Source organism: Heloderma suspectum, chromosome 1, assembly GCF_057233095.1.
Source record: "Heloderma suspectum isolate Gila_16-S chromosome 1, 16-S_ref, whole genome shotgun sequence".
Classification (NCBI taxonomy): Eukaryota; Metazoa; Chordata; class Lepidosauria; order Squamata; family Helodermatidae; genus Heloderma; species Heloderma suspectum.
The window spans coordinates 81,385,529-81,400,399 of record NC_139458.1 but is presented as its reverse complement, the minus strand read 5'-3'; the positions used below and the strand labels follow the sequence as shown (position 1 = coordinate 81,400,399).

The 14,871-nt window shown below is 43.1% G+C and overlaps 1 protein-coding gene across 1 annotated transcript; it reads right to left on the bottom strand.

Annotated features, from left to right (window-relative positions):
- Window positions 1-1,111: 1,111 nt before the first annotated feature.
- On the bottom strand, window positions 1,112-14,251 carry ACP2 (acid phosphatase 2, lysosomal). The gene is made up of 11 exons (XM_084849708.1): window positions 14,042-14,251; window positions 13,222-13,317; window positions 12,650-12,736; window positions 8,170-8,322; window positions 7,116-7,214; window positions 6,933-7,022; window positions 3,724-3,856; window positions 3,537-3,625; window positions 2,571-2,677; window positions 1,803-1,978; window positions 1,112-1,708 (listed from the first exon to the last, which is right to left on the bottom strand). Exons 1-11 carry the CDS (start codon window positions 14,249-14,251, stop codon window positions 1,572-1,574), a joined length of 1,377 nt encoding a protein of 458 aa, XP_084705834.1. The 3' UTR covers window positions 1,112-1,571.
- Between the last annotated feature and the right edge of the window lie 620 nt (window positions 14,252-14,871).

The following is a 14,871-nucleotide window of genomic DNA, read 5'->3' as shown; positions in this document are numbered from 1 at the left end:
CTTTTTGTTTGTATCCAAGAAATGTAGATGTCCTTTGTATGCATTTGAATTTCTCTGAGTAGAGTAGACAAGATGGTTCTTTTTGTGTTCTTTGTATACCCAATACAACATGTGGTGAGAAAGCACATGCAACGCTTTTCCTGCATGGACATTCATAAGAAAAATGTGTATGGCATTTGGAGTCAAACACAAATATTTCTGCCACAGCTCCTCGCTGTATAGTAAGCCTTCTGAACTGTTATGTATGAGGTACATATACCAGGAAATTAGGATTGTCATATAGATGCTAAAGGTAAATGACCCTCTGGAGTGATTAACTCATAATTGCCATTCTGTAGATTACAATGATAACAGTTACTAGTCATTGCCCATACACTTAGGGCACAATCCTGTGCATATTTAGGCATAAAAAAGGCCTACAATTCCCACACTGGAAGTTGTAGGACTTTTTTCTGTCTAAATATGCAGCAGATTGCACCCTTAAGTTTCTTTCTGCAACCATGCAAACTAAAAGCTTGACTTTTTTGTTTCTAAAGCAGCAGAGTTCTTTTGAACCTCTGCTGCTCCAGATTATGCATGAGGCATCATGGGGTAAACTAAACAATAACTCTGAAAATCACTATCTGGGCCTTACCTGAGATATACAGCAAAATTCCACAGTAAACAGCTTCATTCATATGGAGCCTCTAGTCCACTAAAAGATAAGGCTGCACTGCTTTCTAAGAATACATTGAGACTGAAAATGATGGTGTGTCAGAGATAGGGGAAGTGTACTGTATTCCAATCTTACTGAATTTCTGTAGCCAGTGATAATTGAGAAGTGGAATGCATATCTATCTATCTATCTATCTATCTATCTATCTATCTATCTATCTATCTATCTATCTATCTATATCTGAGCAGCCCATTTATCCTTTGTTATAGATGGGTGGGCAATGTGAACCTTTGGTCCAGTACCAATCTTCTCACTCTCTAAAGATCTAATGGCTAAGAGCAAAGTACTTAACAGCATAATCCTGCGCATATTTACTTGGAAGTAAGTCCCACTGTGCTAACTGGTCTTAATCCCTGGTAAGTGAGTTTAGGATTGCAGCCTAAGACAATTTTTTTTCCAAATAAGTTGGAGAAGCCAGCTTTTGCTGATTTAGCATCAGGCCCATTTGCCACAGTTAGGAAGAAATGTACCAGTGGCAACTACTAGATTGAACAAAACTTTCTGAGGAACAGCAGGCTTCAGCTGGAAAGCATACCCTTTCTGGACTAGTGGTGGAGATTTGAGATAGCATATTGGGTTCAAAGGTGGTAAGACTTTGTCCTTGATGGAACAAATCACATATTAACAAACAGCAATCCCAAATCATGCTAGCATTTCACTCCTAATACTTAGCTGCATGATGCATTTGGCAGGTAGACGCATCTGATAGTCACGACAGCTCCACTGTCACGTCTGGGCCTTTTGGCTTAGCAATCAAGACAAACCAACAAGACACTTAGTCACTGAAAGAAGCCCCTCTTGTCTCTGTGGTCAGCACTGATTCCTCTTGCTGCCTCAGGAGGGGCTGGAGCAATTGTCAAGGCTGCTCCTCTCCTTCATTGGAAACGTGCCGGTAGCCAGGAGGCTGTGACTTCATACGGAAGACTACTGTCAGGAGCAGGATAATGAGCAGGAAGAGGATGCATCCACAGACAGCCAAAACCACAATAAGTTCTGCAAATAGTGAAGTGAATAAGAACATTGACTATGACATTTAAACTCACACATATCCTCCTCCAGCTCATCTACCAGAGCAGCCTCCACTCACCTGTGTCTTTCATAGTGCTTGCTATCTGACATTCCTGTTTCCAGTCCTGTGCAATAACAGGCTCTGTAAGTTGCAGGAATTTCAGCAGAGGGCAACGCTGTTCACAGCCAGGCAGCTGAAGTTGGTAAGGCTCTTTCCCACTCTCATTCCGAAAGAACATCTCCACTGAAAAGTTACTAGGAGCAAAACAGAGGCGTGAGAGGAACTGGATTACTGACGATTTGTCTGGTGACTTCCATCACATTTTCTATGGGAATCAAGCCCTGAATCATCATACAGCCCCTGTCCACCCTTTGTAACTGGCTGGGTAATGCTAGAAATTAACAAATGCTGAGGTGAACCTCATTGTTTGGGAGCAAGGGGAAAGAACATTGCCCTTAGACTGGAAGTTACTTACCCATTTCTCTCTTAAGGTACAATTATAGATATGCTTTCATGTTATATCAGACCACAGGGTGTCAATTCAAATCTGTTAACAGGAATAAACTATCCCCACTTCTGTAAAGCATCCACATGTTCACAACTATATCAAAGTACTGTGGGATATGCCTGCTTGTAATTATCTCCTATTCACATCAGAAGTAACTGGAACTTGGTAGAAAGTAAAGCTTTACTAATGTCTACAGCTGGTGTTTCATCTGAAGATTGCAACCCTTATTTTTACATTTCATCTCCTGTGAATATAAGGTACAGCAGTTTGAGAGATCAATTGCCTTTGAGTGCTTATGAAATATTTCCTTTGATTGATACCCGTAACAAATCCCTCACCCGTCATCCTCTTGGTACAGCTCAAATATATGACATGAAGCATATGGTGCTTGTCTCCCATTGTAAACATCCAGAGCCATCTGTAGTGCCACAAGAGTGGTGTCATGCTGAGAAAAAGAAAAAAAATGTGAACCTCCCCTTTACATGTATGGTAAAAAAAAGGTAAAGGTGTTCCCAACCAGTCGTGTCCAACTCTAGGGGATGGTCCTCATCTCCATTTCTAAGCCAAAGAGCCAGCGCTGTCCAAAGACGCTTCCGTGGTCATGTGGCCAGCATGACTGAACACCGAGGTGCACGGAACGCTGTCACCTTTCCCGCCGAGGCGGTGCCTATTTATCTACTTGCAACTTCTTGCTTTTGAACTGCTAGGTTGGCAGGAGCTGGGACTGAAGATGGGAGCTCACTCCGTCGCACGGCACTCGGGTCTCGAACTGCTGTCCTGCCGACCTTCCGGTCTGCAGTTCAGCGTCTCAACCACTAAGCCATAGTAGGAGATGTGAAAGCACATTTCAGAATGAGGGAGATTGGCAGAGACTCCTGAGGTGCTGATAGAAAGAACAAGAAAGGGCCGCAGAGCCATGGTGGAACAGCTGGCATCTCATTTCAACGGTGAAAAGAGAAATGAAATGGGAGGAGCACTTGGTGCTGTGCTACAGGAGGGAAGACTATGAGTCACTGACTGACTGTTGCCTAAAAGGGTATCTATTCACACCTGCAGGTGCAGAAGTTATTTATGTGCTTATGCAGAGACCCAGAAAGACCACAGTATTTGACTGCAAAGGTATGGAAGTTCCGACTTGCGTGTTCCTTCTTTCACAATACAGGAGAAGCTACGGCAGGTGGGTGGGTTTTTGTTTTGTTTAAAAGCATTGCATTATCTTCTGGGGAACGTGCAAAGACAGGGCAGGAAAGGGAGGGTACAACTAGGAAGGAGAGGGCGAGTACAGATCCCAGAACCAAACTTACTGCTGAGTACATAAGCATTTTAAAGCGGTGGGGTGCAGAAGCATTTGTAGCTAGTGTAAGGTTTTTCCTTATTTGAGACAGAAGGATCCCTGCAGAAAGAGAACAGAGAATTAGATCCTGTTTTTTGAGAGACAAGTGGATCCTCCCCCACTATGCTCCAAACTGCTTTTCTTATACCTTCACTTACCACCCTGCAGACGAGCTTTCTCCACTCGTCTGTGGATCCCAAAAAGGAAAGAAAAGCTGAAATCTTTTAGCTGCTTCAGCTGAGTCATCACCTTAGGAGTTACCCAGGCTGGAAGATGCATTTTGTGTGTTTTCTGGAAAGAAACCATAAAGGCAAGGTCACTGAGATACACAGCCTAGGAAAACATAATTAAAATACACACAGCCCTGTGGAACCATGAGCTACCACATTTAGCCCAGAATGTTGTCATGAGCTTGCCATATTGTCCAGGGTAAACCCTTGCCCTGTGAGCTTCAATTCCTAAACTAGGACTACATATGCATTTGTACTGCTATGCTGTTTGCAGCCATCCCCAACTTGGTGCCCTTGAGATGTTTTAGAATACAACTCCCATTAGCCCCAGCCAGCATGGCCAATGGTCAGGGATGATGGAAGCTGTAGTCTTCTGGAGGGCACCAGGTTGGGAAAGGCTGCTGTTAGGATCAAAGCCTAAAGGATCTATGATCCAAACTCATGGAGAATAATTTGCTTTTAAATCTCTGATGCTGGGTGGCGGTGAAGAAAGGAGGAACTGCACCAGGAGGGTAAATACTGACAGATCTAACAACCTTCATTCTGAGTGTAGCATCCCCCCCACCATGTTTCTCAACACAATATGCAAATGAATCCAATTATCAAAATTGCATAATGTGGAGTAGTTTTTGCACCACCGGAGAAATTCTGGATTTTCAGCTCTGAAGGTGTCTTTGACCATGAGGTAAAGTCACACTAATGATGAAAATTGTAACTTTACTCATACTTGCTTCCCAGGCTGACTCTTAAGCAGATGTGGCAACAGGCCCCTCAACAGTTGTCGCTTTTGTGATAGGTGTGATGTTTGCTCACTTTTGTGTGAAAAGACATTAGAACAGCAGAAGGAAATCTTAAGTCTACTCTGCTGTCTTTCAATCCATTCTCAATGCAGTTGTTTTCATCAGACTACAATAAGGCAATTTAGGAGAGCCTACTCTCCATGACTTCATTCAGTTAGCCTGCAGCAGCTTGGGAAATTATTAAAATTTTCTTGTTAATTTGTTAAGAATTTTTGGCTGGAAAAAAGAAGCTTGAAACTATTGGCTGGTTAGAGCTAGCAGCATAGGTTTGGTGAGAAAAACTAGCTTATTTAGCAAGATTTATTTCTTGAGTTATCTGACAGAAAGTCAAGAAGGAAGTTTAAGGATCAACAATATGAGGAACTTCTATATGACACTTATTTGCTATACGAAGTCTGTCTTGGGAACCTCTTATTACCTAGGATTTTTTGCTGACAATTCCTCAAGACTCTAAACTGTGGACATTCTAAGTGGATTATGAACAAGCAACAATTAGAGACCCTCATAGAAAATACTTAGATCAAATACTTAGCTAGTCCATAGATCAAACCAAAAATTGGTATCATGTAAGGTGGCAAAATTTCATTATGATTTTTTGAAAGGTGTATGTCTCTGGATTGTATTTTCATGTGATAGCCCACTGTGACTGGTTGCGTAAACTTTTTATGCTGTCCAAAAGCCATCTTTTTCTAACTTTTCTAATTTAAGCTGTAATTTGTGAACAAAGTGTCCAATTTAAAACTTTAAAACTGCATCAGAAAGCTACTTAATTCTCCTACAAATAAGTAATTGTAATAATGGCCTTATCTGTTACTATTTTTCTGGTACAAGCCATATATCAAGAAAAAGTTCCATTTTCCCTCATTTTTATACAGTTGACTGCATATGACATGTTACCTGATTGTGTTTTAACATTCTAAATCAGATACTTTGTTCACACGTTACAGTTTAAATTAGAAAACTTAGAAAAGATAACTTTGTGATGACATCATGAAAAGCTTATGCAACCAGTCACAATGGGCTATCAAATGAAAATACAATCCAGAGACATACACCTTAAAAAAAATAATAATGAAATTTTGCCACCTGACATGAGACCGATATGTCAATTTTCACCTCTTGGCCCACCGACTCGGTTTTTTAATGTGATACCAGAAAAATGGCTGTCATTATGATGGCGTTATGTGTCTGGAGGAAATGTTTTTATATTGCAAAGACCTCTTTTGATGGGTGGGTTGTAATGCATCTCTGTGCGCGCTGCTCACAGAGAAAGATTTCACTCCATGTGGAACCCCAGTCAATAAAGTGATAGGATATGGAGGGCAAGTTTTCCACCTACCGCAACAGGGTCCCTAAATGCATTGGTTTACTCCACAGGAGTGGGAAGCATTCACTTATTTGAAAAAAGTTAAAGGGATGTTAGGGGACCCAGTCATCACAAATATTAAGAATTAAGTCTGTTTCTATCTGCAGCCACCCCCTGGATTCTATTTCTTGATCATCCTAGAGAGTGATGGAATGTTTGGAACAAGATATTTATACAGACACAGGCTTTGATCCTAAGTATCCATTCCATGAACAGATGGGCTCCTTCTGTTTGTTGAAGGGCTTTTGATCAGTGGGGCTTTCTGCTGATGAAAGGGGAAAGGTGATTCTCACAGGTTTCCATCCATACCATTGCCCCACACTGATCCGGAGGGTCCTCCAAACCTACTGCAGACTTTCAGAGAGCTGCAGCAGGGAGGGAGAAGGCAAACATTGTTTCCCCCTTGCTTATGCTGTTGGGCGCATCCCATGAGTGGAGTTCCACTTATGGGAACTCAGAAGCGAAGCCACTGATTCCTTCCTCAGGTGCAGGTTATATGCATTGTATAAAATAGTGGAACTTTTGAGCAATACCAAGAAGTGCTTCAGTTTAAGACAAGCTTTGAACACTCCCATCAACATACAATATTCATTTTAGGAAGCCTTTTATTTAAGATCAGGCGTGAGCAACCCGCAGGCTGCATATGGCCCTTGCTAGTCCCCATTGTGGCCACTACTACCTGCCGCTCCCTGTTGCTCCCCAAAAGGTTAAAAAAATTAACATTTGCATCCACAACAGCTACAGAATGCCAAAAGGGTTTGATTTAGCTTGGAAACAAGCTGAATTTAACCACTGTAGTGCTCTGTAGCACTATGGAGTGGTTTGCTGCCAAAAATGGCCCCTGGACCTCTAGAAGTTACCCAACCCTGCCCTAGAGCAAGAACACCAGCAGCTTCAGACACCACTAAGGTAAGAATTTTAAATAGCTTGGAGAATAAATGACGGATGAATACAGATGTCAGACAACTCACCTCACAGAAGAGTGTGTCATATACACTCCAAACAGTCTCAAGAGAAACATCCTGGATTCCTGTCATGTTTGCCACCATCTCCAGGAATTCCTGCAGGAGCAAGGGATAGAGTCAACGCTTCCATCTTTCTATGACCCTAAGGATTATATAAAGAGATAGAAGGTCTCATAAAACTCAACATACCATATTCTGGATGGTTTTATTCAGATATTCTGCTGTCTGACGGGTCTCATTTTGCAGCTGCTCATACCGGGGGCAGGGAGATAAGGGAAACTTCAGGAGCTGGATGGAGGCAAAATACGCAAGTTGGCTCAAAGAATCATCTGAGCAGGGATCCCTCCTTATGATCAACTCTGACCATATGTAGAGGAAATGCCAGAAGACCTTTGTATTTTGAGGAGATAGATGTGACATGCTGCAACTGCTCCTTGCATGATCAAACTTTCCGTGATGCCTTAACAGTTAGGCCTTTTAGGCTTCCTGGCCTGACTCTTGCTTTCCAGGCTCCTTGGCCTGAAAACATGTTTTTCCTAAGGTTTCTCAAGGTTAGAATTCGGATGGTATGACCTTGGAATGCGGGAGGATCTCCCTGGCCATGGTCCACTTGTCTTAGCTTATCTCATGGGAGGATGCATAAACATCATGAGACTAAGAACCAGACCACCAAAACAGGTGTGATTGATTAAGGAGGTTGTGGACAGGGGCATGTAGACGCAAGGGATTTGGGGTATATAAGTCCCTTTGCAGTGGCAATCAAGCTGAGCTGCAGCACAGACTGGGACCATGGAGGTGCTGCGCATTGGCCAACTGGAGTCTCTCTACTGTCATTATCTGGGGCTCCCAACAGCAGAACAGGGAAGGGTGAGATCTTGCTTGGTTTTGCTTTGAAACCACACATGTTCGTTTGTAATCTTTTGCCTGCTACTTAATAAACTCTTTGACTCTTACCTACTGGTGTGCTTAGTGCTTCTGAATCCAAAATAAGAACCTCTCTGCCTTTGGCAGAGCACCACATGACATCTGCTTATTTATGGGCTAGTTGCCATAATCAATTCTAACAAAGGAAGTATCCTCCAGGCAGGTGAAATGCATCTTGTTGCAAAGCAAGGTAATTTGAAGAAGCAGAGTGAAGAAGCAGAATGGTCGGGCTTAGGGTTGATGAAAAGAAGATTGAAAAGAGAGCTTCTTTGATGCAAGAGATCCAATCTACCAGTATTTATCTGTGAAAGTGACTCACCCGCTCCACAGAATCAGGTACTGTGTGGACAGGGATGGGCTGCCAAGAAACATTGGGGTTGAACACCTGCTGCCCTTCTGGGGGGTAAAGTCCTGCCAGATTGGCCTCAGCACTCATCAGGGTCCGATCAAAATCTGTGCTGCGTATGAAGATCTGCCATAGAACCAAATACAAAGAGTGTGTTACATGAGAGTCACTAATTTTTAAATTTTTTATTCTATTTCTATACCGCCCCATAGCCGAAGCTCTCTGGGCGGTTTACAAAAGTTAAAACATTAAAATACAATATATAAGGTTTACTAATCTCAGCATTGTTCAGGAGCAGGAATAAGAGGGTCTTGCTTTACTGATTTGGTTTACCCACACTCTGGACAATACGTACACAGTGACTGGTGCCAACAAATGTGAGCAAAAAGCAGTTTGATATGACAATCTAGGATGTTATAGAAAGCAGAGAAATAGAATGGGAACTTGGACAGGGGTTTAAATTAGAGGCAGTAGGTGAGGTAGAAAACAAGGTATACTTAGGGTAAGGTGAGCTTTAAAAAGTGGCACTGGAACTACACAAAACCAGAACTCAGTAGTAGCCTGAGTAATTAGCCTTCAGCCTGAACATGCAAGGGTGCAAACTGTAGGGGGCTTGAGGCACACATACTGCCTCTGCCCCAAACATCCCTGCATATGTCTTCTCCTTTACTGAGCACAGGTCTGAAGGGTGTTCAGCTAAATGTGCTCAGAAGCCTCCCCACAATCAGAAACCCTGATCATGCACAAAGGTCAGGAGTGGAAGGGTGGGTGTGACTCAAGCAGGGATGCTGGGGACATGGGTGGCACATGAGCCCCTGGCCCCCTACCCACTTTGTGCTGAACAGGGCTATAGTCATGTTATGTTAGGCATCTAGTAAACAATAGCCACCCACGTTGAGGATGCTGTTGCAGCAAGCCTGGAAAATACAAAGTGTACAAAAAGGAAGGTGCTGTTTTCCCAAAGACATTCCAGACTAATTACAAGGACAGCTCACAGTGGTCCCATAATTATCTACCAGCCATGTGGACTGGGAAGAAATTGGTACAGATTGAAGAACTCTTCATATGTGGACTATGACAATAATATGTCGAACAGTGCATTTGAACCCTTATATAAAAGCCCTATGGATGTGCCCCTAAGCATCAGAATTCATAGCATCATAGAATAGTAGGGTTGGAAGGGGCCTACAAGGCCATCGAGTCCAACCCCCTGCTCAGTGCAGGAATCCAAGTCAGAGCATCCCTGACAGATGGCTGTCCAGCCTCGCCTTGAATGCCTCCAGTGTGGGAGAGCCTACCACCTCCCTAGGTAATTGGTTCCATTGTCATATTGCTCTAACATTCACAAGGAGTGTAATTCTTTAATGACATTAGGAAAGAACTCTCTTTGACAACACAAAATGTGCAGGATAAAATGAAGAAAGCAGCTACACTTCCTCTTGGAGTTTTCATGTATGCTAACATACGCCCTGGTTAGAACACAGGGTGCTTATGTCATAGCCTGGGACTTGGGAAAGCAGGTGCAAAATGTAATCCAACATTATTCATCATAGCATGGTCAAATCCTGTTCCCCTAATTTAACTCCATTCCTTTAGTTTAATTTGCACGGGATGCTGTTCCCTGAAGTATTTCAGACCTTTCCCCTGTATACATTGGTGTGCTCTGAAGTGATTTCAGGTGACAGCTGCCAGCCTATAAGCCTCTTCATTAGCCTTTCAAAAAGATAGCAAGCTGCAATACCTGCAGATAAGAAACAGGAATAGGTAGTGGAGCCTGAGGCTGAGTGGTGACTCGGTTGAGGTTAATTTCCAGCTCTGGGAGGGAAGGGCTGAATCAGGCCTGGTGGGACACAAGCTTTCCCAGAAAAATCAAGAAGCAACTAGAAAAGTCTCTGGCTTTCTCATATATCTGATGCTGAACCCTACAAAGCAATCCAGACAGGGTGCTGGTACAATTTATAGAATTGGAACGGCCACAAGTCTATTCAGTCTAGCTCCGTCTGAGAGCCAAGCATCTGCATACCAGCCCCATACAAGTGAACGATCCAGTCCAAAATTCATTGTGCCACAAACATTGTGTGCTGTTTTTATTCACTGCTTGTATTTTATGTTTTAAGCTACAATCCTATGCTTGTTCAGAGAGAGGAACAAACCCCTACAACTCCCAGCATTCCCCAGCAAGCCATGCTTTTTTCTGTCTAAACATGCATAGGATTATGCCTTTAATGTATTGTACACTCCCCAGACAGCTTGGATTGTTGGGAAGTTTAAACATGCAATAAACATAATAAATAATAGATGCCTGGAGAGCAAATTGCTCCAGATGAGGCAGGCAAGCCAAGCTACATGCTACAAGGAAGTAGCATGCAAATTTATGCAAGTTTCTCTTGGCCCTCTTCCTCACCTGCTGCTGTTTTAATCAGTCTCCTTCAATCAGTAAGTCAGCACCAACTTTAATGCACTGAGAAAACAAAGACTTGGCAGTTGAAAACTTCCCCTTTTCCTTAGCATTATGTAAAAATTACATGCAACATACAGACTGCAGGGTGTTACTTTACGAGGCACGAGTAGCAAAGATATTGGAAGTATTGGTCATGCTAAACCATAGTTGAGCATGATGAGAACGAGCTACAGCAAGCTTTGGGTTTGCACACTCCCCCCTCTCTGGCACAGCTGTGCGAAGTCTGGAAGCTTTTGCTCCTGGTACAGATTATCTGCAGCTTGTATTGTCCAAACCCAACTGGTTAATTTTAACTATTGTTTGCTTGAACAAGCCAACATCAAACCATGGGTTCTGAAGCTGGCTTGTTTAAACAAACCACTGTTAACATTAACCAGAATTTAGATTCAGATGACATGCTAAACCAGTAGTGGGGAACCTTTTTCAGCCTCAGGGCCACAATGGCTCTGGACAAACACATTGGAGACCACCCTCACTGCTGATATGCATCCCCACAAGCATGTTTGCCCTCATCCCATTAACACACACATTCACCCCCATTCTCTCTCTCTCTTTCTCTTTCTCACTCACACTCACACACACTCCATTTGCCCCATACACATACACACACACACACACCCCACATAGAAAGGCAGCAAACTGCCCATAGAGGGAGAGTTCACTCTCTTCCTCCATGGGCAGTTTTCTGCCTTTCCATACTGCGTAGTGAGAAAGGGAGCCCTTTTCGCACCGTTCTGCAAGGAAAAGCTCTAGTCTCTGATCAGCAGCTGTTAGGAGACAAGAGCTTTTTCCTTGCCTGGAGAGAGGCAGTGGGCCAGATGGGGAACCTCGTGTAGGTTGTATCCAGCCTATGGGCTGGAGGTTCCCCATGTCTGTATTCAATTGTGGATAATCCTCTCTTCCACTCTTCTCACTGCTGCACCGGAGGCTTGCTGCTGCTTCTTGTTATGCTAAACTATAATTTCACCATTGGAGCAAAAGACTGATTTCTCACTCCACTTCTATCATGAGCTGACCACTATTTTCTACAGACTTCTGGGGCTAAAAATGTGGTACACAGACATCTGGGAACCTCAGCCAATCACAGTTTCTAGAACTGTATTTTTCCTTTCAGATGTTATAGAAAAAACATAGCTGACCATGGTGTAATTGCAGTGCCCATCATGTGAAGTGGTTCTTGGTTCAGAAATTGGCAGAAGAAAACCAGCAAGTGGTACTGCTTGTACAGTGCTAGATTGGGATGTAACATGACGCCACACCATGGATACATGAGCTAACACAAATACTTAAAAACTTTTTTTGTAATTTAATTTGTGGTGGCTGCTGGAATTTTAAAGAACATACTTGTGTAGAATGAATAAATTCATGTCTAATATATACGCTTCTGGTGTAGCGTAGGCATGCTCTGAACAGAACTAAAATCGAGCCATTGCTCATTTTCACATTGTCCTTTTATTTAAGCGTATGCAAATTGAAAACTGTCCACTAACTGGCACTGAGAATGAGTTAAGGAAAAACATTCAGCAGAAGGCTAACAATCCAGTTAGGCTGGTTTCTGACCATGTAGCAAGTCAACACTGTTATCATAAACCTCTGCTTTACAGCTGAAGTGCAACATAGAAATGGAGGACAGAATGCTCTTGTTATCTTTTGCTGAATACAGAATTTTGCTGAATTCGTGTTACCAAACAATATTCACTCAAGCCTAGATACCACCTTTTTCTTCTCTTGACTCTCTTGTACTTCATTCTCTTGCCCAGTCAGCAACTGTTTATTGTTCCTCTGATATTTTAACTCAAATAAAGATTTGGCAAATAGTTTTAACCAGAGTTGCTATTTGAAATAACACCCTTTAATACTGTTACAACATCTTCCTCAGCATGAAGGTATACAATTGGGAAAAGAGTGACAAAATAGACATTTGAATATAGAGTGGGGAGAAAAAGAATACATTGTGCTGATACCAGTAGTGATTTGGGATGATGCACTAACCTCTTTTCTACTGTATGAGGCATTCAAGAATCCATCATAACGCCTTCGAAGGACTTGGCCTAGGTCCCACTGTTGCCACATCCCTTCCTATGCATATCAACAGCAGCAAATTAACAATGAGACAAGTTATATTGCTGCCTTGCAAAACATCACACGGTTGAAAATGAGAACAGTTACAACCTGAACACTGTCCATGCAGGAAATATTAGCAAAAAGCCTTGACATGAATGAATCTGCCCCCTTCCTTAGCCTCCTGTTTTGCTCTCCTCCTGGTTTTTAAACTATATGCATATTTTGCTTTTATAATAAAGTAAGCCTAAAACAGCACACAGTTATAATTTAAACAACAAAACTGCTTTCTCTGATGCTAAAAGATACTGCTGTTTCCTGAGATAGCAAAGAGAAAAGGAAAACAGCCCCCAAACAGCGCCCAAAAGCAATAACAAAATGGGGGAGGGAAAAACTTGCCTGACATGTTTTGACACAATTTCTTCTTCAAAGGCAATAGTTCTGAATTTCCCTGTTTCAAAGAAGTGCTTCCTTTGAGTCTTAAGTTCCCACAGGATACCCACCTGAGACAGCTGCCCGAATCCCTGTGGCCAAGCACTTTCCTGATGGGGATCTCGGGGGTATGCCTTCACTGGGGAGCGATCTCCATGACGATACAACTGAAAGTCAGAATAGTTTATCATCACAAAGGGGTCTATATGTTCTACATGGCTCACTGCCCGTGCATTTTGCTGTTTCCTAAATGGGTTGGGCCAGAGATAACTGGAGATGGTACATTTTCCTATTTGCCCTGGGGCAAGGAGAGATTGCTATCAAGACCTGGCAACAGTTGCCATGCACACTAAAGGATTCAAACACCTTTGATAATACCTGGAAGGAATCTACAGTCTCTTTAAACGCTTAAATGTGGCAAGTGAGCTTTGGTCCGCGAAAGCTTGTTCCATAATAAATGTTCGTCTTTTAAGGTGTCACAACACTCTCTGTTGTTTAATTTTCTTGGGTCATCCCTGGCTCCTGCTATGCAATCCCTCGGGAGAACTATTATTATCAAACGCTGTGATTTTCAATATTTTGCTAACACAAACCGCGAGGATCTTAGCTGTGGTTTTAAATCATTTTAAATCCCCACAACCTGCAGAGAAAAACCAAATGGCCGCTCTGGCAACACAAAGCTAACGCAAAAGGCAGCTGCTTTCTGCCAGATGAGACGAGACATAACCCCCTTTTCTTAAAATGGATCTCATGATTTTTGAGGGCTGGCTGAAATTTTTCTTCCGCCTTTTTTATATTTGGGGCCGGAAGCCTTTTGTCACGTGACACCCCAGAACAAAGAATTGCCCCCCCCCCGCCAATCCCCCCCCCCGCCGGTCGTTGCCTTCTCACCAAGGTAACAAAGCGGAGGGTTCTGTTTTGGGCGAGCGGCTGGGCGAGCTCGAGCGTAAGACTCAGCAGCAGCGTAAAGAGAACGTTTGTCCAGCGCTTCCTTCCACCCTCCATGGTTTTCTCCCTACCTATCGATGTTCCTTGTTCGACCAAAGTACCCTGGAAACAGTGAGCATGCGCAAATGACCCGAGCATGCTCAGTTCCAGCATCTGAAGCCATTAGTACTCATCTTGCCTTTTCTTGGGGGTGAGGGGTGGGAAGTCATGAACTTCGTGAAGCAGGTAACACAGATTTTTCCCTGAAGGAGATTTTGCGGAGAAATGGGAGAGTCACGAATTGGGGGGGGGGGGATTTTAAGGACTGAGTGAAAGTGCGTAGATCTTGGAGATGTGATTAGTTCCTTGCTCAGTAGGTGGCTGTCATACCGTCCCGTTTCTTGCAACTACCCAAATAAAATGGATATATATGCCGCAGATCAGGAAAGAATGTACACATTGGGACCGATGCTTTTTAACGTGTTCATAAATGACAGAGTCAGGATTGAGCAGTGAGGTGGCCGGGTTTGCCGACAACTCCAAATTATTCACGCTGGTAAAAACAAAAGGGGATTGTGGAGAACTCCGGAAGAATCTCTCCATACTGACTGAATGGGCAATAAAATGACAAATGCGGTTCAGTGTATGAAAATGTAGAGTGATGCATATTGGGGCAAAAATCCTAAATGCATATATACACTGATGGGGTCTGAGCTGGCAGTGACTGACCAGGAAAGGGATCTGGTGGTGGTGGTGGATAGCTTGATGGATGAAAACATCAGTCCAGTATGCAG